Consider the following 16,289-nt stretch of genomic DNA (forward strand, 5'->3'; position numbering starts at 1 on the left):
CCAAAAAAGGTTATTATATTTAATTATTACATTTTTTAAAAATTCTTGCCGATTCATTTTCTGCCAATTGACTGATCAGTTAACCGACTTTCGGCTCAATAAAAACATGCAAAGTCAATGAATTCACATTCAGTTCATAGAGAAATATAGGATAAGGTAGAAATCTTTACCCAGAAGGTCCTTATAAAGCTACTAGTGTTGTAACTGCATTATCAGGCCCTGTTTTGAATTAAGTGGACTATTTACTGGATGTAAATTGACCTTCAACCCTGATATGAAGCCCTCCTCTGATGGTAAAGGCATATTAAATGGAGAATCTAAGAGGTCCGACCCACCATGCACCTCTTGCCCTCTGATGACAGAGAACAGATGAGCTGAATTTCAAACATCCACAGCCACCAAACAGTCTGGCCAGTCAGTCTCTGCTCTCTGGTCACTGGCAGAGGATAGAGGATGGAGGGGAAAATGAAGGGGGGGGGGGGGGGGGGGGGGCTGGAGGGAGGAGGGGAGCCAGGGCGTGAGACGGGTGGTGGCGGTGGGGTGGGAGGAAGAAAAATGTAAGAGCAGCAAGCCTAGCAGATCAAAGAAAATAACATGGGAGAGGATATGAGTGCTTTGAGAAGTAATATAGGCGAGATAGCATCTGTTTTCCGTAGCATGCAGGAGGCTTGAGACAAGCCCAGGAAAAAGACAACGGAGAGCGAGTGCACTTTAGCCGAGGATAAGACCAAACACAAATGGGTTATTAGGAAACCCTCAATGTAATATCTGGCTGACATTAAAGTGTCTCTTTTGAAATGATTCACTGCCAAGGATGCGTCTTTCATGATACTGAGGGTGAATAAATAATATGAGAGATCATTATATATATGGTGGAGGGTGTTTATATACATGTGTGGACCTGTATTTTCTTCTAGGAAAAGAAATGAAAGAAGAGAAATGTCATCACTAGTACACTGCAGGACAGTTTACTAAACCCCAAGCAGCAATTTAAAAGCCAGTTAATGATTAAAATGTGTGTTGTTAGTATTTCCTGAGTCTCACCTCTACACTGACCAGAATTTAAATGGGTTTTAATGAAGAGGGAAAGGATTTAGTAGCTAAAACCTTTCCCTGTCCTGCTTTGTCCGGCGTTCAGTGTATATTGCTCAAATGTACTGCCTTGGTTGACCATGAGGAACCCTATCTGATCGCCCGATCTGAAGTAAAACTTAATAATGTAACTAATGTTTCATGTTATTTTTATTTAAAAAATGATTTTGTGGTTCAAGGATGACTATTGTCAATTCAAAAAAAAAAATATCTGAGATACTAGCTCTATATGCAGGACACTGACCCAGTATTTTAATTTCTATGGTCCATATAGTATATCAAAACCATTCATAGGTCGCGCTCCCATATGAGCCTCCTGAAGATTGAATAATGTCCTTCCTGATCCACGCTGCAAGAGGCCATATTGGATCCAGATTTCACTGGTTCAAAAGTCATTTCATTCCCCCTCATTTCTCTCTCTCTCTCTCACTCTCTCTCTCTCCTCCCTCTACTTTATTCCTCTCTGTCTCTCTCAAGCCTTCCCTCTGCCTGCTTTATTTATTGCAGGTCCAGTGGTGTGGTACAAAGCCATTACCCGCGCATATGTACCTTTTTGAATAATCAATAAATAATTATTTTATTATTTAATAGGATCGTATGGGAAAAGGAAATGGGTTTTATTACATAAATCCATCACGCGTGATGAATGGACACACTTGTAAAGTTGGAGAAGGGGAAAGTAGTCGGACGGGCCTGCGCCTGCGCTCAACTGCTGTGCATTGCTGAGCACTTTCTCCGTGCGAGGTTGTAAAAATGACATTTTTGTCTCTTTGGGACTGTCAATTGGAGTGCAAGGAGAATGGGGGAAGGGATAGTAAATTCCGAGAGATTAATTAACCTTTTACATTTGAAATTCAGCCCTGCATCTTTTCTGTAGCCTGTATTGTGACCCCTATGCACAGAGGGGTGAGAGACCTGGCCATAGACGGCCCAGGGAGTGCAGACGTCTCATTCCAAATGAGTTATTAACAGAATTTTTTGAATAGATGGAAAAATTGTAGCCTGGCCATTTAGTGTCATAAAGGCCGGGTTGGCGAGGCGGCAGGGGCCTCCCAGGGACAGGAGGCAATACCATTACAATCAAATCTGAGATGGAAGAGGGATTGAGCTGTCCATTCTGAATTTTTATATTGTCGGAGGGCCGGGGAGGAAATAATGCCATCCTGGAGTGTATTAACCTCTGGCTGGGGAAAGAGGACAGGGAGAGAGAGAGAGAGAGAAAGAAAGCAGGCAGAGGGAGGGATTTAAGATTGGACAGCAGGGAGAGAGGAAGGCTGAAGGAGGGAGGAGGGGGAATGAAGGAGCAAAAGAGAGTTTCATGCCTTATTCTGGGGGAAGCCAAAGAGGGAAACGCAGGGTTATGATGAGATGGCTGAGAGACAGAGCAAGAACAGAAGAAGGGAGAGTGGGGAATAATGCAATAAGGATTTAGAGGGAAAGAAATGTAAGGGGAGGAAATTGGGGGAGAAAAGCATATATGGACATGAAGGCAGTGGGGGAGGAGGAGGAGGAGGAGGGTAGATGGGAAAGACAGAGAGAGATGAAGAGGGAAGTCTGGAAGGAATGTGGGAATGACAGGGAGGGAGGAGATGAAAGAGCCAAGGTAGAGTCTGGGGAAGGAGAAGTTGTCTGGAGTGATGGAATATGGACATTAAACGACTGGACAATGTTATGAGCTATAGAGCTGCCCTGCCTGCCCACAACATACAGATACCTGATAATTAGGATGTTGTTTTATTGTTGAATTTTCACTTTTGCTCACTTTTTTTCATTTCACCATTAAATGGTCATTATTTCTGTAACTGCATTCAAAATTGTACTTGAGTAAAAGTAGACGTATTTTCAGTAAAATGCACTTAAAGTGTAATGTAAGCAGTACTTTAATGTTGTGGCTGTTGGAGAGGAAGATTTGGGTAGTTTAATCTATAATCTTACATTTATATATATATATCATGTTTTGTTTGTGAATCTTCGAGTATCTTTAAACTAACTACTACAGCTCTGAAACAGTGGAGTAGAAGGTAAAATATCTCCCTGTTAAAGTGGAGCATAAGTATAAAGTTGCATGAAACTGAAACACTCAAAAGTACCAACCGACCAACCAGTGGATTTATTGTCCTCAGGCGCCTGTTTTAAGCTCTGGTAGTCTGAGTTCACATTATGAATTTGACTGTTCATTAAATGGTCCATTTAAAATATTAACTGAGCCACTGAAATAGCATATTACTCCATAAATGAACTGATATTTCTCCAATAAGTCTTTTGCATGGGAAAAAAGCACAGAGGGGACACATGTTGCTACACCGGGCAAAACAGGAGAACTAGCATGTGTGCAAGTGTGCAGTGCTAGTGGGCAGCAGACAGTAAACTCACCGTGTAAGTCGAGCTGGACTCTTCAACACAGGTAACGTTACAGCGTTTGTGTCGTTTTTAAAATCTTGCACTAAATTACTGAACGTCCTATTCCTCTGTTCCTGTCTTATAACGACGGCAGACTAACACAGTTTTACCAACTGAAAGACGAATAACCGTATTTCAATGTATTTATCGGGCTGATGGTGAGAAGTTACCTGCTGCAGTTTGTGGGTCAGTCGACCAATAGCATCACAGTTCAGAGGTCGGAGCAGAGCGGAAGTTGTTGGCCGCTTCTGCTGCAGGTAGCTGTTAGCATCCGACGAGCTAACACGCTCCCCCAACGAGTTTTGGCTGTTTGTCAATGAAGAAAAGAAATATGAGAAGGTTAGAAATGCATGAAAGATGAAGCCGGCATGTCCAGGGAAATGGTTTTCAACCGGAATAGCCTTTGAAGAGGAGGATAAGCTAACGTAAAGAAACCAGGAAGTGCTGTCGAAGGTAAGAAGCTTGCTTGTTTGGCTTAGAAAGCAAAGACAGGGATTGAAATACTGTCTGTTACTAGTTGCAATTCTCTCATGTTGGTTGTTAGGATAACGACTAGTCTTAAGACTGTGCTAGATAATCAAATGACAGCTTCTCTTTGAGTTTAAGTTGTTAGCAGCAGGCTATGTAGCATAGATAGCTTTACTGGCTATCATACTTTTTTTCTTAAAAACGCATTTATTATTCTTTCACATTAGTTAATGGTGCTGACAGTCTTCAGTTTGGGCTCTCCAGATTAATACTTATGCTAAAGAGCACAGATCGTTGTTTTCTTCTCACATTTCCTCAAATATTCACAGCTAATAACACGACGTGTCTTGTTCAACACACCTCGGTAATGCTAGATATGTTAAACTAAGAGCTATGATTAGTAATAGAAAATTAACAAAGCATAACTGTCATGTCTTGTAATAAAAAAAATACACTATATCTTAGTAGTTATAAATACTATTACTGTTAATATCAACTGTTATGATGCAATTTTAGCTTATACAACTAAGGATTTGGAGAAATGCAAATTAGGATTATGCAAATGTTGCATGCACGTCTAAAGTTTTCTAATAATGTTTCCAGTATCATAGCAACTGCATTACTATCTGACTAGCTTTATTGCGGAAGTATAGCTCGGTTTGATCTCCCGGGTGCAACAGGTTGAACAGGTAATGAAGTAACCCTTTAAGTGGGGCCTATCTTAGGAAAGCTCTTAGATGAGATGAGGAAAGCTTAGCACTTTGCTGTTTCAGGTTAGTTAGGTAATGCTAGTTACTGCATTGCATTTAGTTTGAAAGCTGTCACAGTCTGCGTTGCTAACACAGATGGATGATGAGAGGAATGACATCTCTAGCACACATTGAGCTCCTACTCTCTTTACTCCTACTAGAGCCCTCGGCTGTGTTCAGCACTTCAGCAGGAGAAAAACAGACCTGTACTGAATGTGATCATTGTCTATCTCTGTCTTTGTGTTCACGCAGCTCCCAGCAGCCACAGACACGATGAGTGCCAAATATGGCCTGGTGGGCTACAACAGTTCACGGAAGCACATTTCAATTTCCATCCCGTCGTCCACGGAGGTGATGTCACCTCACATAAAGTCTGTGGAGGAACTGAGGGTCCTGGGAATCAACCTGAGCAGCTTCAGTGCCCCCACACAGTTCTTCATCTGTGTGGCTGGAGTCTTCCTCTTTTACCTCATATATGGATATCTGCAGGTATATTTGGCAGCCAGGGAAGAAAGACACGATATGATTGATGCACTGGCACACACACACACACACACACACACACACACACACATGTATATAAAATGTCTTAAAAGAAGAGTTGAAGCATGTTACAATGAAGGTGGAGTGCTGGTGTGAAACTATCATTACCTGATTGTGTTTGTGATTCTTTATTTGACCCTCCTCTCAGGAGCTGATATTTTCCGTAGAGGGATTCAAGCCTTTTGGTTGGTACCTCACTTTGGTCCAGTTTGGCTTCTACTCCATGTTTGGACTGGTGGAGCTTCAGCTCACACAGGACAAACGCAGAAGGTACAGCTAATACTATAATCCCATGCTCCAATGAAGACAAACATTACTCTTGTTCTATGTATTCAAAGTCATCGCTGTCACTTTTTATAACACTGACCTGTCTCACATGCTTTGTGAAGCTATGTAAGGATTCTTGTAATGCTGTTAAGCAAAGCAGGAGGTTATACTGTATGATGATATTCTTATGAATGGATACAACTGTGAGCATCCACCTGTAGCTGATTGTTTTTTGAAGAATTAGTAAAACACCAGTGGATTTTATTGGTCAAAACTGCTGAAGCACAAAAATCCATTTCTCATTTTCTTCTTATTTTCCTGTTTTCCAGGATACCAGGGAAGACCTATATGATCATAGCATTCCTAACAGTGGGCACCATGGGCCTGTCTAATACCTCTCTGGGCTACTTGAACTACCCCACACAGGTCATCTTCAAGTGCTGTAAACTCATCCCTGTCATGATTGGAGGAGTGTTTATTCAAGGTCAGCTGATATTATCTATATATGTATTTACAGACCACACAGTAAGTGGAGTGTAAACTGGAGTGTAGGACTTTTCTCTCCCCTGCTGGCTGTGAGAGTAATTACAAAAACACTGTTGACATATGCTTATGTCACAGGCTCCACGTAGCCTACTCTTTCACTACTGTTGCAGCTGTAAAATGTTTGGTAAATTGTTGAGTATCACACAGCCCCTGCGACATGACTCATTTCACTATCAGAATTTGATCCATTCGGTCCAATAACATTTGAAAAGTCTAGAAGAGCTGCATGATTAAATTAATAGAGCATGTGCAGTATGCATTCATCCAGCCAGCACGGAACTGTCAAATCAAAAAAAACAGAGACTTATCTGGTGATGATAGACTTAATCACATTGTGTGAACTCGTTTGGCAAGGGCTTGAATGTAACAGGTTTAACTAAATATTTACTTTGGTTTTGTTTGTGCTGGTGGTTTTTGCTGCTGTCTTTATGAAATTATGGAAGTGGAAAAGCTGAAACCCTAATCAACTGTTTAGGTTAACTAAAGTCAAGATTTTCAAGTTCAGCTTTTCTTAGCCTGTTTTCTGGACTACCACACAGACCTAGATATTTAATTGTGTTCAGCTGGATTTGTAGTTTTCATTATTAAGACAAACTCTATAATTATTTATAAATGGAAATTTAGCTCACATGTATGGTCAGAAAGGATAAGGATTGGGCATTGAACAATTCACAAAATTCAGAAATCAGATTTTTGCTCTGGATTTAAACACTTTGAAGTAAATGGAGTCATTTGCATTTTTATTCAGTAGATAAAAGAGTCACTGTAAATAATCATCATTACTTGCATCATTACTTAAAGAACTGCAGTTTGAATATACATGTTTTTCCAGAGTGAACTTAAAAGTAGCTAATCATCAATCAGGAGAGGTAATCTTTGGAAAAGACACATCTTATACTTGTTGCTGCTTTGCACGTTTCCTTTGAAGCAATGACCACCTTTCAACTCTCGGTACCTCCTTTTTATCCACGTCTGTTGTTTTCGGTTGTCAGAGCCCATTCGGCAGTACTCGCTGTTTATCCCTGCTCTCGGTTCTGTCTGTCCTTTCATCCTCACACCGGCCCTCTCAAGGTTCTGTGTCCTCAACGTCAGACAGGTTTTGTGCATTTTTTTTTTTTTTCCCTTTCCTCCATCTCTCTGTGGATGGTTAGATGTAAGGACCACGGTCCCTGAAGGGGTCGAGTGGAAAACAGAATTTGTTCACTTAGAATGCAAAGAGGAAAGAAAGTGAGAGAGAGAGGGATGGGTGGATGGAGGGAGGGGTGTTAGGGGTTGCATCTGATATGAGACCCTTCAAAGGCAAGTCAGGGAATCAAAGCCGAGCACGGCCAACCTGCTGCTGCGTCCCCTTGTCATCCTCAAGGCATCCATCCGTCAGCCTGTTTTTGGCAGACTCCTTCATCCTGTTGTTTTTTCACACAGCTTTTTTGTGGATTGTTACATGCACAACTTCAGAAACTTTGAATTGTGAAAAGTACCCATTGTAAAAACTTTTAGTTTCATTTTAACCTGAGTCCAATGTCAACTTCTTTTATTTAAAAAGAGGAAGATCATTTTCTGAAGATTTCTTTGCAAGCTATGCTTAAGGGGAAGTACTCTCCCTGTGCAACGTCTGAATTTGGTTTCTCTGCGTTTGTGATGTTGTAAAAGGTTTTGGAAGTTTTACCAGTATCATTCATTTAAGTTCAGATTTCATGCAGGTATAATTTCTTAAATGTTTTGTTGGTTTCCTTTGTGAAGTTTCCCAAATTTGGTTCAAGAAGTTTCTGATTTCAGAATTACAGATAAAAGACTGTTTGAAAGAAATCAGTGCTATGTTCATGTGTTCCAGGTAAACGCTATAATGTGGCTGATGTGTCAGCTGCTCTCTGCATGAGTCTGGGACTCATCTGGTTTACGCTCGCTGACAGTAAAGTGGCCCCCAACTTTAACGTCACAGGTAATTTCTCCTTGATCCAACACCAGAGTGGAATGGCTTCACAGAAACACTCTAATACTACATTATCTCATAATCAAGGTTAGGTCGCTGAAAGTTAGGCGTGACATTACAACAAAGCTAAGACATATAGCGATACTAGTGCGTGATTAGCCCCAAAAATTTAAATAATTAGTGCAACTCACTTATTTCTAAAATTGTTGGTTGTGAATGCACAGAAAGGACATGACTTATTAAAAGACTGATACTGGAATTTAGGTTTAATTTGTTTCTCTGAATCCTAAAAGATTTGTATCAAAATTGAAGTAATCTGATAGGCACTCTGTTATGCTGTAGAGTTAGTTATATACAGCCTGAAAATAATGAACATATATAGGGGTTAATGGAGATTTGATACAAAACTCTTCTTAGAGCATCCTGGTGGCCTGGTGGTCTTAAAACACAACCTGTCAGTCACAACAGTCTCTCCCCCCCGTTAGTTAGTGCATATGCCTGTTAAGTGTCCTAACTGCATCTCCACCAACATCTATCTTTACAGCTTGAGCTAAAATGGTTTCTTTGTTTATGTGCCTTCTTAAAAATGTTGTGTTCATATGTCATACAGGTGTTCTTCTCATCTCCTTGGCACTGTGTGCAGACGCTGCCATTGGAAACGTGCAGGAGAAAGCCATGAAACTCCATAATGGCTCCAACTCCGAAATGGTACTCTGTTTGTCTAACTTATGAGTAGATAATAACGTATACAAGTCTACAGCGTTGACAACTAGACGCTCACACACAAATATCAGAGGTGAATAGAGGATATGTAGCTCTGTTTGACTGTGTCCTCTAAACCAGGCTGCTGTATCATCCGTGTTTTCGCTGTGAGATTTGTGATAATTGTTATAAATCTGTGTGTGATGATGTCACAGACTGGTCATACGGTGTTGTGTTTACAGGTGCTGTACTCGTACTCCATTGGTTTTGTCTACATACTGACAGGTCTGCTCTGTTTGGGTGGGCTGGGACCAGCAGTGGCATTCTGCTCAGAGGTGAATAAACCTTTAGACAACTAGACTAGATAGCACTGCCACCTAATATGGCCCACACACTTTGTTATACGATAATATTTGTTTCAACCTCTTCGGTAACCTTATGAAATTTATTTATGCGTCACATCCTCATACAATGATTTAATCACATACAGTAAGCACTTTACGGTTCACAAATTTGTTTTCCTTCCTTTCTGTGGTGTCCTGATGTTATTTTGTTGATTTTGTTACATTGATGCAGAATCAGGAAGATGCAATGGTCAGTAATGATTCAATTGTCTTCCCTCCTTCCTCCCAGCATCCTGTGAAGACATACGGTTATGCATTCTTCTTCTCTCTTACGGGTTATTTTGGCATCTCCTTTGTGCTGGCCTTGATCAAGCTCTTTGGTGCCCTGGTTGCAGTGACAGGTCAGAAAATGTTGTCATAATTCACAAAATATTTTTTAAAAAAACATAATTATATGTATAAGCAATTAACCGTATATTTCCCAGCCAAAGACAAGAAATATCTCTTTGAATATAGCCCAGATTAGAAGATCATATCTGTTGAGCTTTTGTTTCTTATTTCTTATTCATAATTAAAAAAAAAAAAAAAAAAGAAGTAATGTAACAGGCATTGATGGAACCCATGACTGTGTTTTACTTATTTGCAGTAACCACCGGGCGAAAGGCCATGACTATCGTACTTTCCTTCATGTTCTTCGCAAAACCTTTCACTTTTCAGTAAGTACTGTCACCTTTTGACTTTGATCAGTTTTCTTCTCGTTTAAAGTAAGTTTAAATATGACCACTGACCTCTCCTTTGACTAATAAAACTGGATTTGGCTTTCCTGCCCCTGGTTTTCATGTCCTCAGTCCATTTCCAGACCTTGACTACTCCTCTGCTCTGTCTGCCTGTCTTTGACTCTCTCGCTCACCCTCCAACTCTTCTGTGCTGTCAAAAGGGTCTCGTTTTCCACTGTACCTCTCCCGCTCTGTTTCTCAATCATGACTTTCCACACTCACACATCCACATAATGCAAAAAACTTTAATGTATCTTCTTGGCCAACTTTGTTCACCCTCCAGCTGGTGTGTGCCCTCTACCATGACCAGGCTCATAGTCCCTTGCATGACTGCAGTTTATGCTTTTTAGACCAAGAGATTTTTCTTTATTATTGGAATACTGTATATACTATCAGTAAATCATTGCTTTGACCAAATTCCAACTTTGGTTCATTTACCTTTTTATAGGAAATCATGATGCATGGTGAAAAACAGAGGGGTCACAAATTAAAGTTTTTAAAATTAAAAAAATAGGTCTAAGGTGTTGGCAACCACGAACCACCAGAACAAATTCTATGCTCCTTAAAGCAGGACTGTAATTCTACTCAAAGGGTTAACGCACCATTCTTCTATAATATATATATCATCTTATGTGGGGTTTTGATCATGGTGGTGGTGAGCGCTGTCTACTATCCAAAATATCTCAAAAATGTTACATTTGGTTGAAATCTGGTGACTATCAATGCCATATCAACAATTCTGTGACTCTTATGTGCCTCCTCTCATTTATTCAGGTTTTTAGATTTAATTGACCACCCATATGTAGATTCATATTTGTATTTTCATGTACTGTATCTCAACTTATTTTCCAAGAATTCCTGAGTTGATCCTGATGCCAACCTTAGCAATTAACAGTATTTGGTGTAATGTATGAAAATGGTGTGAAAATATTAAGCCACACCCTAGACTGAGATAAAAAATAACCTCAGTGAAAGTCAAAGGGCCAGTTATGTTGCATATTTGTTTAGTAGGAAATCAGATTATTTTTGAGAAGATTAAGTCTTATCATGTGCATGCTTTTAAACTCTCATTCATATTATATATCCAGTTCTTACATTAGCATTAATTAGCATCCTTCTTTGCATATTGCACTCCATTTCTGTCTGTCCCTTTAAAATATTTTAACACTCAGTCTGTCCCTCTTCAGGTACATCTGGGGCGGCCTTCTGGTGCTCTTTGGCATCTTCTTGAATGTTTACAGTAAAAACAGAGACAAAATGAAGCTTCCCTCAATCAAGGACCTCAGGAGCTGGCTGCTGACAGGAAAGAAAGTCCGATTTCTCTCACAAAACGTATAGGAGGTACCCACGGGCGTAGTTGGAAGACCTGTGCAGGCACACTGTATGTCTCTTCAGATGTAGAGTTCACAGGCCCTCCTGTCTCAGGGGATATGTTGAAGCATATGCCCCAGCTAAAGGCTTCATCACCATCAACTTTGAGCCAAGGATGGGTATACAGGGTTTGACTGCCAATCAGCCTCACAAACAGCTGACACAATGAAACTACAATGGATGATGAAGTCATCTCCCTCAACCAGTACACCAGTGGTGTAGTACTGATGGAAAACTGAAATAATCCAAACTATCTGCAGCAAACTGAAGGAAGTCTGTTTTTTTAAAAGATGATCATGGCTAGTGGGCTATTTTAAAGCTATGTTACAGAGCCCCACAGAAACATTCCCAACATGGAGATGCAACACTGAGGACTTAAAAACTCTCTAAAGGGAAGCCAGCGCCTTAGCTAACCAAATCGCACCGTTTTGCACTGGAAAAGACTTGTACACTTAAACCCTTAAGTGGTTGGAAAAGCTGTAATGTTGGAAGGAAAAAGTACAGAGCGAAATGTTAATCTGTCATGTCTGAGATGAATGTTTGTCCCCCACCCTAAAAGAAAAAATACATATTGATTTAAAAAAAAAAAAAAAAGGCATATTTGCCACCGCATGTGCCAGAAAGACAGAAGATAAAAATTGTTTTACATACTTATCGTCTTGATGAAAGTGACTTTTTTTCATAGTTTATTGGTAATTATTTACTGACTGTGCCCTAAATCATGAAAAATGTGTGATCTGTGTGATCATATGGGGACATTTTGGAGAGGAAGGAGTTATTTTCTCCACTGTACATCAACAATTCAACATCAACTGCCATAATTTGCTAACCATGTGTTTGGGTGAAAGGGTATCGCTCTTTTTACAATAAAACAAACCAAGTTGTTTCTCTTACGCCTCATCCAGTGTTTTGTGTGTGTATGTATGTATGTGTGTGTGTGTGTGTATGTGACTCGTCAGCCAACCCTTATTCTCTCCTCTTGCACCACTTGAGAGAAGAGTTGAAATGTTGCCAAACTGTGTGTGTGTTTATCCATCCAGTGGCCTTAGGCATGTTTGATTAGGAGTCCTGAAAAAAAGATAGCACTGCTAGACAGAAAATAAACAGCAGTCTTCACTGTGCCTGTGTTGTCCTGTTCATTTGGATCTACCCTGTGCATCTGTCATGTGCCAGTCTGCATTCTCTCTAAATGATAATGTTGATGCAGCCCACACCTGGTTTTTCATCAGCAACACTACAGATTCCTCCGCTGGGCTATGCAAGGATTTTATGTGTGATTTGGCTTTTCATTTCAGTTTCCTCACTGACTATTCTACCAACAGAGGGAAAATGATTGTTACAGTAGGTGGGTGTCTTTCACACACACACACACACATTACCGTCACTAAATCTCTGCTTTTAGTATAAATATTACAGTACATCTGTTTTCAATGGGAAAAAATACAATCCAGTGCGTAGATGGTCATTACCCAAGAGATCTGTGCTTGTCCAATCCTATTCGCTGTTTATCGCACACATATGCCTGTTTAACAGCAAAGCCCTTTTGATGTGCAATACCGTTCTGACAGGAACTGGTATCTGGGATTTCATCCATAAAGCTTGATTGTAGTTGTAAATATAGATACGGAATAGTTGAAAAACAAGTTCCAATTATTGGTCTGATAATCAAAGACACACAAATACAGCAAAACATATTTTAACAGTTATTCTGTGTGTAAAGATCCCAGGGCACAAAATATAAATACATTATTGTCCTGAGTTTACTGTGCCAAGTGATTAGAGACGCTGTCATTCAACCTTGGACCCAGAATCCTCCCTGCTGAAGTGCCCTGGAGCAGCACTAATGCTCTGTCAACTAATGCTGGATTTTTACAACTCAGTAGATACCTAGGTAAGCAGAGAATTTCCCTATAGATGTCAATAAAAGTGTTATATTACATTAATTCCCTTGTGCAGTACTGAAAATCTGATACAATATTGTTTTGAATGTTTGCAAACCCAATAGGCCAAACCAAGGAAATATTGATGTGTTTGAAAAGTCTTTTGTCCTTGATGATCATTTTATGTGTGTGTGTCATTGCCATAGCTTGATATGAAATGACAGAGACTTGCCAGCTCAGCAGGAGGCAGCTGAGTGTGTCTCTCTCTGTGATCCTGATAGAGGCCCAGATATTACAGTCTCACTTCCAGGCGGGAAACCTAACGCTGGGCCAATTAGTAATTTGGTATTTCATAAAATTTGGCAGCTTGTGTGTGATGACAAACTGACAAAGATCCTCCCTCCTCCAGGGAACCTTTGGCAGTACAGCAGTACACACACTCACCGAGGAATGCTAAGTTTTTCTTCCAAAGCAAAGTGGCAAGTGTTGCACAGATTGGAAGCACATAACTCAATTGAAAACAAAAAATGACTTTGGATGCTTCCTTGTTTGGCTGTAGATTCAGGTTTCACACAAGCACAAAATAGGGGAAAATATTTTCTTCAACAGGCATTTTTATGACACACTCCGCCATGCTTAACTACTCTTTTTATATGATTGATGAGCAGTGAAACAGTCCATTAGAGGTTGAGAGGTCACGTTGCAGTGTTAAAACATTACTTTGCCATTATATACACCTCTGATGTGCAGCGTACAGCACTGCTTCATCGCTGTGGGAACGGCTGTTCTCTTGCAGCTCCCTGAAAGGTCATTATGGGATGGGAAAGCCCAGTTGACCCAAGGCAAAGTACATCATTTGTCTTTTAGCACCAGGAGAACACACCTAACAAAGCAGGCTGACCCCTGTTAGAACGCTGAGGATTTGGGCAATTTTTCAAAGCCACATAGGAATTTACCATCTACTGAAGTCAGCTGTTTTTTTTTTTTTGTTGTTGTGGTTGTTTTGGACAAACATTTTTCTTTTTTCATAAATTACTTTCAGCAGTGCATGTTTTCCAAGGCTATGAGATGACAAAATGTGAATGTGTGGAAATCTCTCCATGTATGGTTGACTGATGTATTTTAACTTGCTTTACGAAGTTAAGGAACATGAAGGGAATCAATGAAATCATGATTTACATGCATTGAAGTCCTACATCAGTGATATCGCACTCTTATTCCTCCTTCTCATCTTTACTTTCCTTATTTCTGCTTTTACCCTTTTCTCTCTCCTCCTTCCCTTCCTTCTCCCACCTCCTCATTATCATCCAACCCCCACTCCCCATCACACACACACACCACCTGGCAACCTAGGCCATCCAACCTGTGCTCTCACATGGCTGCAGCCCTTCCTAATAAATAATGGGAGGTGTCCGGAGCTCATCATCCCAGCAAATAGGCTGCTATATAATATGCGGTCCACTTCAGATAGGTTGCCATATAATATGTGGTCCGACCTCGGATAGCCACAGCGGGGAGAGCTGGCAGCCCATTCATTATGGGTGCAATCGGTTCAGTGGGAGCAGCAAGGTGGCTAGGTGAGGGATACGCAGTCGCTCTCGCACAGACGTGCACACACACACAGTCTTTGGCTATATAGGAGATGCACGTACATAAGCAAAGAATAGTTTGATACTTTGGGAAATATGCTTATTTGTTATCTTGCTGAGGGTTAAATAAGAAGATTGATACTACTTTCATGTTTGTACGCTAAATATGAAGCCAAGCAAGAAAGTCAATTATTATTATTCAAATGTTAAACTATTCCCTTAAGGTAGAAATTGAATGATTTGTTTTGACATGGAACCTGAAAGACATGCAATCCTAAACCTAAAAATCATGAGTTAAATAGGATAGTTTGATTAAATGTTGTCTTTAAATTAACCAAGATTCACATTGTTTATTTTTCTTTATTGCAACATTTTAAGTTTGTCTTCATGCTTTAAAGGGGACATGTCATGCACATTTCCAAGTCTATATTTATATTCTGGAGCTCTACTGGAATATCACCAACTATCAGGGAATGACACTACTCAGCCTCCCGGGGAAAGCTTATGTCAGGGTGCTGGAGAGGAGGCTCCAGCCGAACCTTGGATTCAGGAGAAACAATACGGATTCTGTCCTGGCCTTGGAACAGTGGATCAGCTCTTCTTCACCAGTTGTGCTGGTGACATACCACACTCAAGCTGTGCTGTGCAGTACACAAGCAGGTTCTGGTAGAAGTCCATACTACTGTTCTTTGCCTTGTGTATTAGCCTCTTCACTGTCTGGACTGACTTTTCCACTAAACCATTTGACTGTGGGTAGTGAGGACTTGACTCCATTCTTTGGCAAAGTGTCGTAAACTTGCATTGGAAAATTGCGATCTATTGTCTGTGAAGGCCTCACTTGGCCCACCATGTCTGGAGAATATGGCTTTCATGGATGTTATCATGGCTGCACTTGTGATCATGTCCACATAAGATTTTATGTCCTCGTTCATCTTGGTGTTTGCCTACTCCTTAAGGTCTACAGCTCTGGACAACATGTTGGCTGTGTTCATCAGCTTACCTGGGGTGTACATCACATTCAGTGCGTAGCGTTGCAGCCAGATCATCATTCTGTGGATTCTCAGTGGACAGTCATTGAGTGGCTTTTCAGTGGCTTATGGTCAGTTTCAACACTGATTGCCTGTCCTGACATGAACTGGTGGAATCTCTCGAGGCATATGTTATCTTAGTTCTTTTTCATTTTGTGCGTATCGCATCTCCCCGTCGGTCACTGAGCGAAATGTGTATGTGATCGGTTGACCAGTCATCATACTTCTCTTAAAGAACAACTCCAAGCCCACTGTCTTGCTTCTGCTCCTCAGCTTGGTCATAATGATCAATTGTCTCTACCATTTTCTGTAAGCATGAAGAATCTGTGCCTCTAAAATGTCACAATTCTTTTTTTAGGTATACAGTAAGCCTCAAACTTGTCAGTTATTTTATCCACCTTCACCTTGAATTTATTATGAACCTCCAGCACTTCATCACCCACCACATGACGCTTTGATGTTTTCACTCGTCTCGTCAGCACCGACAGCTAGGTACAACTCAAAACGTTGCCCAAATCATCTCCACTTTTCAGCCACGTTACTTGTCAACTGAAGTTTTGGTGGTGGGTGTAATCCTTACATTTTCATTTCGTCTGGTTCTCTT

At 40.6% G+C, this 16,289-nt stretch overlaps 1 protein-coding gene and 1 long non-coding RNA gene across 6 annotated transcripts in view; one reads left to right on the forward strand and one right to left on the reverse strand.

Annotated features, from left to right (window-relative positions):
- LOC122972584 overlaps positions 1-3,690 on the reverse strand; it is a 96,376-nt gene extending 92,686 nt beyond the window's left edge. For 2 of the 5 annotated variants that reach the window (XR_006399781.1, XR_006399779.1), the window contains exon 1: positions 3,466-3,690. This is a non-coding gene — a long non-coding RNA (uncharacterized LOC122972584). The remainder of the gene's footprint in view (positions 1-3,465) is intronic. The other 3 variants (XR_006399780.1, XR_006399778.1, XR_006399777.1) reach the window with 3 other exon arrangements.
- A 12-nt stretch (positions 3,691-3,702) lies between these two features.
- Positions 3,703-12,081, forward strand: slc35b3 (solute carrier family 35 member B3). Its single transcript, XM_044339795.1, has 10 exons — positions 3,703-3,945; positions 4,962-5,198; positions 5,401-5,522; positions 5,849-6,003; positions 7,897-8,004; positions 8,606-8,703; positions 8,940-9,032; positions 9,331-9,442; positions 9,688-9,757; positions 11,005-12,081. Exons 2-10 carry the CDS (start codon positions 4,983-4,985, stop codon positions 11,153-11,155), a joined length of 1,125 nt encoding a protein of 374 aa, XP_044195730.1. The 5' UTR covers positions 3,703-3,945; positions 4,962-4,982; the 3' UTR covers positions 11,156-12,081.
- Positions 12,082-16,289: the final 4,208 nt, after the last annotated feature.

This window comes from Thunnus albacares, chromosome 21 (genome assembly GCF_914725855.1).
Source record: "Thunnus albacares chromosome 21, fThuAlb1.1, whole genome shotgun sequence".
Classification (NCBI taxonomy): domain Eukaryota; kingdom Metazoa; phylum Chordata; class Actinopteri; order Scombriformes; family Scombridae; genus Thunnus; species Thunnus albacares.